Raw genomic sequence first — 12799 nt, 5'->3', positions numbered from 1 at the left:
AGCTTCTATGTCAGTCTTGAGCCAGCTTCTCCAAACTGGGGGTGTGCTGACATACATCTACTGTATGTAACTGACTGTGAATAAGTACCTTATACAACCCCACAATTCCTTTAATATTCTGACTGCAGTTTTAAATGATAAGTAAATATGTACATTTTGGTCCAAATGCTCTGCAGCCTTTTTCCAGAAGAGCTAAAGAGACAATTAAGTGTGCTGCTGAAGGAGGACAAAAGCCAGCCACAACCTGGCAACCTAAAAGTATATATAACAGATACCAACAATGATTCAAAGGGTGTCTTATTAGAACTTGGTTCCTACTGTATAAAGATAAAAACTCTGAGCTTTAGCCAGATATTCACGAGGGAATAATACAAACAAATCTCACCAGGAGGAATTTATCTCCCCAACAATCTGATAGATCAGTGGCCCCTGTACACAGATTGTCAGTAAGGACAGACATAACACAGGAGGCTTTATGCCTTTACACCTACATAAAAACATAGCTGAGACTCATATATTTTTATGCCCCACAGTATTTCCTCACTGCACACATTCCTGCGCCCTCTTACACCCACTTCACACCCCTAGAAGCTACAGTCATACGGTAGCTAAAGCCACGAAGCAGAGACTTGCTCCTGCACCATCACTGGCCTCTAAGGGAAGGTAGCTTATAGGGCTGCTGCTTTATAGAGGGTAAGGGTCTTACGTGATTTGTTTTTGATTGATCTCAGCTATCTGGGCAGCGTTGTGACCCGGTCCCCTACGCCGCAATAGGTAAGGGTCGGACCCATGTCTGAGAGGGGAGGGGTCAGCAGGGGGAGGGCTCTAATCACTCTCTCCTTTAAAGGGGAATCGCTTTGGGTTGTGCCTCTGTGCTGGATTCAAGTGAAGTACAACTAATGGTAATAATGACTGCAGGACACATTTGTCAATACACTTCCCAGGCACAGTAAGCCTGCTGTGGCGTAGGCTGCAGTAATTAGGCTTGTGAGCAAGCACGAGGAGCGGTTTTGGACTGTGGAGAAGCATTTTTGTCTTTGGATTGTCTTTTGAATACAGACATGTTTCCCTGCACCAAAAAAAAAAGCCTTGAATCAATAGAGGACGCACATGAATGAATAGACTGGAGTATTCCCCTTTAAAGTTTTGTTCCATGTGCAAAATGCCATGCATGCATTCTCTAAACTTCTCTCTACGACCAAACAAATAACAACAATTCTCAAACTAAATTCTTTGTCACATTTGTTGTCCTAAGTGCTTTCGTTTTTCTGTCATGTGACTGTTTTTTAATGGCCATTTCCTCCTCCTGTCATGTGACTTGTTCTTTAACGGCCATTTCCTCTTCCTGCCATCTCCTCCCGTCAGCATGGTGAAGCCTCTGTACACAGTGTTCATGTTTATGAAAGTGTGCTGTACAGTGTTCATGTTTATGGATATGTACTATATTTAACACGCTGTGGCCTCTGCACACAGTTCATGTGATAATGGAAATGTTCTCTATCTGTCCAGGACTGTCTCTCACATTTGTCTCCCCCTCTCTGCTAATGGCTCTCAATCTCTCTCTCCACAGTGACAAATGATGGACAAGCATCTCTAAAGCTTTGTATTCCTATACCCTTCTGAAACAATACATGTTTGGCGCAACAACCTGACTTAACGCAACATTAAGTCAGGTTTTGAAGCTGTTTGTGTTTAGTTCTTTGGAAGGCAAAGAGCCACAGTGAGCCTCATGAACCTGAACTTAAACGTTAAAGAGTTTGCGAGGCTAATTTGATTTTATGCATCTTTCTATGAGAGATGGACAACAAAACCAGAGTATTTGGTATGAGGTAAAACACCATACTGTGGCAGTGAAGCTGCTTTAACTTGATGTGATTATTGAACATTGATTATTTTCCATTCAACTTAGCATGTATCACTCATGAAATGAAAATAGTTCTTCAGCGTTCAAAAAGAGCTGATTATTATTTTCTGTTTTAGAGCACACCTGCACACACTCTTCATATTATCACACTCAGCAAACTCTCAGAGAAATGCTGAAAACAGTTGTATTGGAAGATATTTAAAAAAAAGAGTCTACAACAAGACTTTGTTGTTATGGGAACAGTGATTTTATAGTTCCAGAAATTATTTTCATTTTATGAGTTTTATACAGCAAAGAGACCAATAATGCCCGCATTTCTGAAGCAGTCACTATTTGAAGACCCAAACCTGAGTGAGCACAGAAGTTGCTCTCATTGTCTAAACCTGCAATGTGTATTTGTTTCCATTGTCAGTACGGTCACCAGTGCTGTGTTCACACTGAATGCAAAGCAAATTTTTGCCTAACATTGCTTGTGGGTATATAGCTGGAGCATATTTTGCAACCGGCAAATATTTGCCTTTGTAGCTGTGCTAATGGTTGTGTTAACTAACCAGTGGTGTGCCCATAAATTTCTCACAGGGGTGGCCAGATAGGGCTGCACTGAAAATCCACTGAAACTCTTGGGCTGGAGCACCAAAACCAAAAGCCATAATTGAATTTCAGGAATTTGATTATGGTGTTGAAGGCTAGTTGAAACCCATGTCAGTATGGAGAGTTATGGAATTGTGCACTGATATACTTTGACCCGTAATTACCCATAGAACCCATTTTCATTCAGATATCTTGAGTTAAAAGTTCAAGGGACCTCTTGCCAGTTGTCCCCTCACCAAAATTTTGCCTAAATGATGAGCATTATTTAGCCCACTTCCCAACAAGCTATGTTGACATGGTTGGTACCAATAGACAACACTGCTACCTTTGTGCTAGCTTAAGAAATGAGCCTCTTTTTTAATTTATTTAACCTTTATTTAACCAGGAAGTCCTGTTGAGATTGAAAATCTCTGTTACAAGAGAGACCTGGCCGAGGTAGCAGCCAATCAAAACACATTTAAAGTGCAACAAATATAAAAATATAATACAAAAACCTACAATAAAACAACAACTATTCAAACATAGTGACCTCTCAAGAAAAACAAGCACATGTCTCTGTCACCACATTCTTAATGGTGCCCTTAAATTTATCGATGGATATAAGTGTTTCTAATTTTAGATCTTTTTGAAGATTGTTCCATGTCCGAGGTGCAGAGTAGGAGCATGCAGTTTTCCCCAGATCTGTTAAAACCCGGGGTACATTAAAAAGCAAAGACAGTAATGTGTGCCTCCAACTGTTTTAACTGGCAGGGACAGGTGGGGGAGGCAGCTGATGGCTAACATGGTTCATGTAAAGTATAACTCATAGCTGGGCTCAAGTGATGCGAACACGGTAATTATGGAGACTTCGTGCTCTGAACCAGCATTCAATGTGGATATTGCTGAGAAGCAATTCAAAATAGCTTACAAAAGCCAAACGACTCCCATGGCTTCACTCACTAATCTCTGAGCCCACTCCTTTTTTGTTCTGTACAGCACTGACGTTGAGTCGTAGAGGTCTGGGTGCCCACGGACGATGACTGTACCATTTACTTCTCTATACTTCCTGGTAAAGCTGATAGGTGTTAGCGTTGCTCACGTCGCCTGGCACAAATTTGTGCCTATTTTTGTCTGTGCAATGACTCTGTATATAATCTCACCACAGGAAACGCTTGCTTTGCTTTCTGTGTGAACACACCATAAGACTACAAAATGTCCCTGGTTTTAAATTACAATTGTGAGACCTAAAATTTTAGATCACTATATATCAGTAACACTTCAGCCTTTAAGAATAATGTGTAATCTGCATTACCATACTTTCTATAAATGCTTGACTGGGTCTTTCATGTAATGATTGTTTGAGAAGAAACTTAATAGCCAATAAATTCACCAAATCCACCTTATGTCCGCTCTTCTTTCTTTCTCTCACTTTCTCTTTTCTTTCCCTTTTTCTTTCTTTCTTTGAGTCTAACTTTTATCATCCATCACCGCAGATAGAAAGTGGAAATTCATCATCTTAGTGAAAGGGCTCTCAGTAGAAGTGCAAGAGCTCATCAAATCATATGATACTGGAAATAACAATGCACAGTGCCGTTCTGTCTTTTCACATCTGAGACGGGACCGAACACGACTGTTGGATTAATGCAGAACAACGTATGCTGTGCTGTCTCTCTCCTCCTCAGGGAACCTCTAGGTGCGTCTAGTGATCCTGCCGGGTCTGAGAGCTTACCAGCACTGCTACACCACTGTATTACTAAAGCCAAGGGAGTGGCTGCCAACAACAATAACAACACAACCTCCGGAAGTAGAACAGGTTTGTCTGATGATTACAGGAAGATTAATCATTGAAATATGTGGGTGGTGTGTCACTCCTGTGCTTCTCTCTGCCTCCCTTCCAGGCGTGTGTCCCTCTCAGACCCAGCAGCAATCTCAGACACCCCAAGAGGGAGAGGATCTCCGCAGAAAGAGGAAAAGGCAAAACAAGAAGAACCCCTATCTCTATTTGACCTCCTTCCTGCACCGCAGGAGGTCTGAGGAGGACCAGACAGGCATACTGGCCAGTGCAGACTCCGAGGGCCCAAATTATGGGACTCTCCGCTGACCCGTGTGCCCGCCAAGCCATTGGACTCGACTAAACTGACCTCCCCTGAAAAAGTAACCCCACCTCAGCTCTCCCTGCTCCGCCTCGGTCTCTAGCTAATACATTTCTTATAATCTCTAAAAGTTAATCGGCGTTTTGGGGAGCGGGAAACATCCAGCTGACTACCCCGGGAGGTTGGGAATCTCATTTGAAGACAAGAACAATGGCTTTTCTGAGTTGTCACCACCACTTGTCTCTGAGGAATTTCACTTGAAAATGCTCTGAAAATATATAATGTATATAAATAGTAAAAACAAGGGAATTAAGCTTCCTCCTACAGTAATAAAAATGTGTTGGTTGAGTATGTCACAACACATTAAAGATTTTTCACTCACTGGTCATTGAGGGGTCCATCTCTTTAGGTTTTTCAGTGATACAGTGTACTGTGAAGCCTGGTGCGTCCTCGGACACGGACATGAGTCTACCTTTCCTACAATACAAATAGTGTCAGTATTTAAACACAGGGTTCTTACCACAAAATATACCTCAGAGTAAACGCAGAGTTGCTGTAATTCTTGTGGTATACTGTACGTACTTGACCTTTTTACATATGAAACGTATGGATAAAAAGGTTTATATCACACTCCGCACTCATTCAGACAGATAATATGGCCTAACTTTATCTAATTTAGAAGCTTTTTACTATCAGTAACGGCTGGCATCTTGTGTTTCTTTCCATGTATGATCCAATGCCAACTCCAGTGCTTGATGGCTCAGTGTGTTTACACTTATCATTACAGCACCGCATTAAGATCATAGCCTTCATGAGAGCTCTCAAGATAATTTGGGACTTACACGCTCGACAGAGGTTGGACTCGTAGGGTTAGAAGAACAGGGTGATGAATTGTGAAGTGTACTGTAGTATGTATTTCATTATTGAGGAATCATTTGTGAAACGTGGCACGTCTCGAGGTGCCTTTTTTTGCCTTTTCTCTCTTGTTTTTTCTAACATAAACTGCCTTTTCCTTCGCCTTCTCATATGTTTCTCTTCTGGGGGGCGGGAGTGAGGGACTCCAATATTCTGTGTTTTTACTTTCTCTGCCAAGGACACATGAGAGAAAATGCTACGGAAAATGCATAACTCTTGTTTTTTTGTGTTTGTTTTTTGTTTGTTTTTTTAACATTTATATTTTAAATGGGTACCTGCTTCAACTGTGTATATCTAACTAATAGGACAGAACCAGAATACCCATACAAATAAAAAAAAGCTTAAATTCAAAAAATGGCAAATAAATCCAATAGCTTCAGTGGAAAAATACAGAGGCACTGCGCATGAGTTTTCATGCAAGAAAGAACAAACCAGTCGAGTAAGGACGTTAATGTTTAACAGCAGCTGTTAGAGGAGAATGTGATTGCTTCATAAAGCTGTTAACAAGCAATGGGAAATCTACAAACAATGGCCACCCGACTGTTTATCTTTAACAACTGTATATTACTTGCTAGCTACTTCTCTGTATGTTTGTTCATTTCTTTCGACACTAACCGATAATGAATGTATGTTTTGCTGTACAGGAAATGAATGTCCCGATGTCACAGTACATTGAATGACCCATTACGTTGTTTATAGTGCGGCTGCGATTGGTGAGCTGACCAGCTGGCACACGAAGTCCAAAATTGTTTAACTTCTCTGTGTGTTATTCCTGTATGTGGTAATAACTAACGGGCCCCCACACAGGTTCTGAGCCAAGCTTTCTTTACTTCAGACAGCTATGAAACAACTGAGTTCCTTTTCCTGCTAACGCTAGGCCAATAGAGTGCTGCAGGAATGAGTCTTAATACCCGAAAATGACTTAGCATTTTAGCACTCCTGTTTCCCTTGTCTCAAAGTCAGTGGGTTAGATGCCTGAAATAAGGTCTGTGGTACACTCAAGCGTAAGAGACTTTCAGGTTTTGTTCTACGGCATAACATTTGGCAGTAAATACCCCACTTGAAAATTTTTAAGACTTTAAGTGTATTAAAAATGACAGTTGCTAACAAGTAGCTAAGTAAGACTAGGCTAAGTCTTAGCCTAACATTAGCCTTATGCTACCGCTGATTGCATTCTCAAAAATCATAAAAGTGGTGTTCATTTGTAAAGATTATCTTGCCGAACAAAACATATAAGTCTCATAAACTTTTTGTTCGCCTCAGAGCTTATTTTTTGCAGTCATCCAAAATCCAATGGAAAAATCCCATCGGCCAAGGCGACCCTGACACCCGTGTTGGCGCATCCCTGCAGCACTCTATCACTCAAAGTCACATCAGATATGTTTCCATCTGCTGCGAACAAATCAGAGGTCTAATATCCACATGAATGAATCGACTCAATGTCTGCATACTGAAATCTCTTTTGACAAGTGAGAGAGTGATGATTGCCTGAAAGTGAGCGTCGACGCGCATATTCTACTTTAACAAATTGGTTTCCTGTAAGATACGAGTAAGAAAAAAAAAATCTATATTTGTTATGTACTGTACATGGTATGTATTGTATTTGTAAAGATGAATCAAACCATGTTTTACAGGAAGACGTTCTTGTATGAGGATGTATGAAAAGACGGGGAAGGGACCCCAAGGAAAAAGAAATTAGATTATATATAAAAGTATTTGCTTACAGTACGGCTTTAAGTGGATAATGTTTCTAAAACATTTTAAGGTGCCTCATTTGTCATACTTTAGCAGACATTATTTTATCTGAGAAGAAAAGAAACCTTAATGTTAGTACCGTACAATGTATTATTGCCATAGCCCGCTGGCTGCACAAGTTAAAGTAGTATTTTCTGATGTATAGTACGTGAATGCCCATTGGACAAAGCTTTAGAAGCAGAAGTGTGTCGCCCTCTATAATAATATCCCTGGAACCAAGTAATACTGTATTTTGCCCGTTCATGAGCACACATGTAGATTCACTCCAGATCGTTTTCGCCTTCAGGTGTCCAAAGCAAATAAACTGAAGGAAACTTTTTTCTAAGAGTCACAGACATGCTATAGTCATGTACAATACGTGCTGTGGAGGAAATTGTGTTTACATTAGTTTGATAAAGAAAAAGTGTGTTAGGGCATAGTTGCTTTGAACATTACGACTTGGTGCTATGTTTAACTTTGTGGTGCTGTAGAATAGAGGTCTAAAGATTTTTTTTTTCTTTTTTTTGTTCTGTTTCCACAAGCAACTCTTTCGGCCCTGTGTGTTTGAGCAACTAAACTAGCTCCGGTAGACACTATAGGTCCTTATCATAACAGTATCATGGTGTGATGACAGTGATAGACAATACTGGAAAAATAAGTAGTATAACCTCAAATAATAGAGACTTGTGACATTCAGATGAACTCAAGATGACCTGTTTTCTATAGTGTGTTTGCAATGTCTGTCTGTGCTTCCAAGGTACCCTCTCTAAAGTATATTTGTGATGATATTGAGAATATTAACCCAGCCTAAAAAGGAGAAACATAACCTGATTTAGATTAGTACACGACCACGGGACGCGTGGGAGGGAATCTGAGAGCATCGTCAGGTCACGAGGGGATCTTTTCTACACACTTCCTGTTAGGTCTACCATCTTTGGTTAACAGCACTGTTTTCAAGCACACTACTGCAGGGGCGTAACCGTCTCACGTCATCTCACCACCCTTTTTGACGGTAGAATTCCTACTAGTACTGTACAGTATAGCCATGAGTCACACCACATTTGTATTTATTGCCGATTCTCCTGGTAGAAAGGAAAGCTCATACATCCTCTCCGTGGGTTTTAAAAACGAATGGATGTCGTCTTCCGGGCTCTTTTTTGCATATTCAACAGAAACATGTACAGCGTTTAAGAGGGCTGCTTTGGATGTACTGTTAGCTCTTTTTTTTGTTTGTTTGTTTTGTTTCTGTTTGTTTTTTTCTGCTTACAGCTTTTAGTGCATCACTAGGTGCTGGTAGGATGATACTTAGAACCAATTTGATTTTTTATTGTATTAATCTTGCATGTAGAGACAATACAGAAAAAGAGAAAAAAAAAACAAAAACGCCTATTTAGCAATCATTCATGGACATCCGAGCTGGTTGTTATTGGACGGAAAATAGAAATATGTAGTATTTTCTATATTCTCTGTTTTTTCATGTGTACCAGCACTGAGAAACTAGAATGTATTATTATCGTAGGCTACAATAAGCACTACATCGTTGACTGTTTTAGCTAATGCTCATACTCAAGCAAACCAAGTAGTGCTTAAAAAGGAAGAAAATTTACTACATTTCATTTCATTTCCATCCACTGAACTCTGTGCTGTACATCACATGTTTACATTCTGTATCATATGTTGTTTATTGGTTTTATTTTGTACATAATTTGTCTCCATTCTTTAAGTCAACAATGTTCATATGTAAATATCTCAAAGCAAAAACATGTTTTTTTTTTTTACGTTTCTCTTTTTTTAAAACGATAACCTGATGTTTCTCTTTTTTTGTTGTTGTCGGATTTTAAACTCGTCATTCTGTTATGTCACTACATCAGGTATTACGCTTCACTTAACTTTTTGTGAGCAATTAACTCATACTGTATGGTGCTGTACCAAAGCCTTATGTATAATATTTGTATTACTTTTCTCTCGTTTGCCACTGCTGTCCAGTGAATTCTGTATCGTCTGAGATCATGTCTTACTCACTCTTCATGTTCAACTGCCATGGATCTCGTTTCTTTACTGAGTAAACGGAAACCTGAACGAACTATGATGTAAGAAAACACTCCGGCCTGTCACCAACTGGCCCGGAGGTGTAGTGACAGTCACCATCAAAAGCCTTTATAGGGAAAAATGCACAGGCTCACTCCTGGTGGCTCATCATGACGTAGACATGGGCCTGGCACATGATCTATGCTCTATATATGGCATGTCTATGAGAATATGAAAGCAGTGTTGTATTCATGTCACCATATCATTTCAAATGCTTAGTCCCATACGAAATTTTCCTCTCAAATTTTTGTATTTTGATATAATAAAAAAATCAAAAGAGGTTTTATTTTGCTTGTGGTTTTGTTTTCTTGGAGCTCCTCTGATCAGTGAGGAAGAAGGTGTAGTTCATGTGCTGGACACAGGGTGTAGGTGTTGGGCAGAGAGTGGGGAAGATAATGTGGGGACAGGAGCAGCCTAATCAGGTCAAGGTTTTTAAAAAAAAAAAAAAATACTAGGACACACTAGCAGCAGCCCATGAGTTAAAGTGATAGGTTTCAAATTCAGTTTTACCTCAAGTAGCCTATCGCAGTTATCCTGTAAATGTAATCTCAGATCTGACAAATGCAGCTTACCTGAGAACAAATGTGTTGGAGTGAGATCAAAGGCTGTGTTTATATGCACGCATGTTGTTGAATGATTAATATTTTGACCCCAGCTCTGCCGTCTCCACCCAGACGTTCAGGAATGAATTGTGTGGCCGCTGAGCCAGAACAAGGAATACAAATAACTTGAAAGAGGATGAGGTCCGTCAGAATGACCTTTGTGCTCTTGTTCAAATTCCCTGTGGCAGGCTGGGAAACAAACAAATGAGCAGACATCTGCATACACCTGGGGAGTGCAGTTAATCCACCGCTCAAACAAACAAACCTTTACAGGCCTAGTGACATAAATGCTGCATTATCTGCAGATCCTATTAAAGAATAAAGTTTAATTGTTTTGTATTTCTCACCAGCCATTTTATTACACATTTTAAGTAAAACAAGTTATTTTTAAAAGTGTCTTTGGGCTGCAGTTTACAATTATTATTACTATCATTATTATAAATTATTATTTTATTTTATTTATTTATTCATTTATTTTTTTATGTATTTGGACAGGAATAATTTCTTGGAGATTTGCAAGGAAACTACGCAGTTTTTAGTCAGTTTTCTTTATAGTTTCCTTGGAGATTTGTCCTCTCCTGAGGTTGCTAGGCAACCAGCTGAGACTTGTGGAAGTTGCTGCAACCTGTAGTTTGTTTTGTTTTTTTTATGTTTTTTGAACAAGTCAAACAAATCAGGTGTTTACTAGTGAGCTTCAGGAATGCTAATATGTGTATTTCTGAACTTTGGACTGACCTAGGCTAGCTCTCCCCCTGTTTACAGTCTTAATGCTGAGCAAAGCTAGCTGTAGCTTCATATTTTAACAGACAGACATAAGAGTTATAAATAGATGTTCCCAAAATGCAGTGGAGGAGGAAGAACTCACATCATTTGTAAAAGTTATAATACCACAGTGCAGAAATACTCTGATGCAAGTAAAAAGTCCTGCAGCTGGTAGAGTTTCCTAAAGATGTAGCTAATTAAATCTAGGGTACTTTATGTACAGCTGTGTGGCTAAAAGGTCCAGTGTAAGGATTTAGGGGAATATATTGGCAGAAATGAAATATTACACAATAAATATGTTTTCTTCAGTGTATAACCACCTGAAAATAAGAATCGTTGTGTTTTTGTTACCTCAGAATGTGCCGTTTATATCTACATAGGGAGTGGCTCCTTGTCTATAAAGTCCGCCATGTTGCACCGCCATGTTGCTATAGTAAGTGGACAAACCAAACACTGACTCTAGATAAAGCCATTAGTGTTTTGTGTGATGGCCACCTTAGTTCTCCTACATGCTTTGCACATGGGAGAAGTTTCAGTCAGTTGCAATCTCCAACCTCATCGCTAGATGGCACTAAATCCTACACTAGAACTTTATCCTATAATAATATTAGTTTAGAACTAGAATTCGGATGCCTTTATTGTCATTGCATGTAGCATACAATGACATTGTTGTCTCTCGTTAAGGAGAACTGTATTCTTTCATGCAAACTCATATACACATTAAAAAAAACAGTGGATAAGTAGCCTATAAAGTATAACATGTATGTACATGAAACAGAGCAAAGTGCTGTGTGCTTGTTATTGAAATAATGTCATTGTTGTAGTAGTAATCTGAATCTCTAAAGTAACATGTAACTGAGCATATATATTACATGTAATGGAGTAAAAAGTACAATATGTCTTTGAGATGAGGTAGCATAGAAGTATAACATCACGTAAAATGGATTTGCTTAAGTAAAGTACAAGTAACACAAAATTGTTACTGTCATTGACTGATATTTTTGCACCACTGCTAAAATGTTAACTATTGATGTAAGAAGTGGCAACAAATGATGATTGGGATTTCCTTGATTAATGAAATAAATTATTAATATATTGTCAGTATAGTTGCAGATCTTGTGTCAAACTCAATCCAAAGCCATAGCTATGGAGTCAGCAGTGACCCTAAATTACACAGACAGCGCAACATAAATGATCAATGTTTTAGTCGGATTCCACATGGGCTATCTGAAAAAATATAATGTAATAAAGACATTAATGTTGGTTGAATGGAAGTTCCGTTATGATTATGATCACAGTTGCTAATGATTATTCTGGACAGCGGTGTGTGGTTGCCAGTTGCAGAATGATACAGTTTTTATGTATATTTCTCATCAACAACTGGGTCGAGGGGCATTTAGAACATATTTGAATTATAGGGCCCCAAAAATGTCACCATGCAGTAATCACAAAGTGTCCCTGTGGCCCCCCAGCACAAAGAGGACTGTCTATATTTCACAGTGTCTCCTTCAGTGGACAGGCAGAATAAGATGATGTATCAGGATAAAGTAATTTGCACACCAGGTTTCACTCCTCTCACTGTTACCACCCCACCTACACTAGATGGTTATGTAATTCTGTACCAAGCATTACCTAACACCACACAACTTGCCAGATGGAGCTCCTCGGGCTGGTGAATATTATCAAACACGGGGGGGGCTCATGCATATACTCTCACGCCTGCTTCACATTCAGGTCCTTGACATTGAAAAAGGTCTGGGAACCCCTGGGGCTGAAATATCCCAGGCGCGGGCACGAGATCAGTTGTGCGCGCTCCCGGCGCCGAGTGCAGAACCACAGCAGTCAGACAGAAAGCCAGCCAGCCAGCCAGCCAGCCGCGGCTCCCCGGAATGACTCCCACACTGCCTCAGCGATGTCGCAGCCGAGCATAGTTTTTATCCCAAGAAATATCTACCTCAGATGATCGGCTGTGAGCCCGCGTGTGTGTCTGAGAGAAGCGTTTCTGCAGTGCGATGCTGACAACATGTTTCCTCGTCGAGAAGCTCAGCGCTGTGCAGCATAGAGGAGGCAGCAGAGTGGAGCAGCGTGCACAGTTACAGGTAGGCTGCTGCTCAACACGGATTGACACTGAATACTGCACTGATAGCACTGGGCTGGTGTCACTGCACTGG

General features: G+C 40.0%; 2 protein-coding genes across 6 annotated transcripts in view; both read left to right on the top strand.

Moving 5' to 3' along the window:
- igsf9ba (immunoglobulin superfamily, member 9Ba) overlaps positions 1–7137 on the top strand; it is a 91484-nt gene extending 84347 nt beyond the window's left edge. For 2 of the 4 annotated variants that reach the window (XM_033631464.2, XM_078167020.1), the window contains 2 exons: positions 4117–4247; positions 4333–7137. In XM_033631464.2, the coding sequence (XP_033487355.2) occupies positions 4117–4247; positions 4333–4535 (334 nt within the window). In that variant the 3' untranslated portion in view covers positions 4536–7137. Of the gene's footprint in view, positions 1–731; positions 775–1570; positions 4079–4116; positions 4248–4332 lie in introns of those variants that run through there. The other 2 variants (XM_078167021.1, XM_078167022.1) reach the window with 2 other exon arrangements.
- A 5212-nt stretch (positions 7138–12349) lies between these two features.
- arhgap32a (Rho GTPase activating protein 32a) overlaps positions 12350–12799 on the top strand; it is a 35492-nt gene continuing 35042 nt past the window's right edge. For both annotated transcript variants that reach the window (XM_033631625.2, XM_033631624.2), the window contains exon 1: positions 12350–12727. The gene's annotated coding sequence lies outside the window, so the exon portion shown is untranslated. The remainder of the gene's footprint in view (positions 12728–12799) is intronic.

The sequence above is a fragment of the Epinephelus lanceolatus genome, chromosome 4, assembly GCF_041903045.1.
Source record: "Epinephelus lanceolatus isolate andai-2023 chromosome 4, ASM4190304v1, whole genome shotgun sequence".
In the NCBI taxonomy this organism is placed as follows: domain Eukaryota; kingdom Metazoa; phylum Chordata; class Actinopteri; order Perciformes; family Serranidae; genus Epinephelus; species Epinephelus lanceolatus.
The sequence above is the reverse complement of the archived record's forward strand: the minus strand, read 5'-3'. Positions and strand labels throughout refer to the sequence as shown.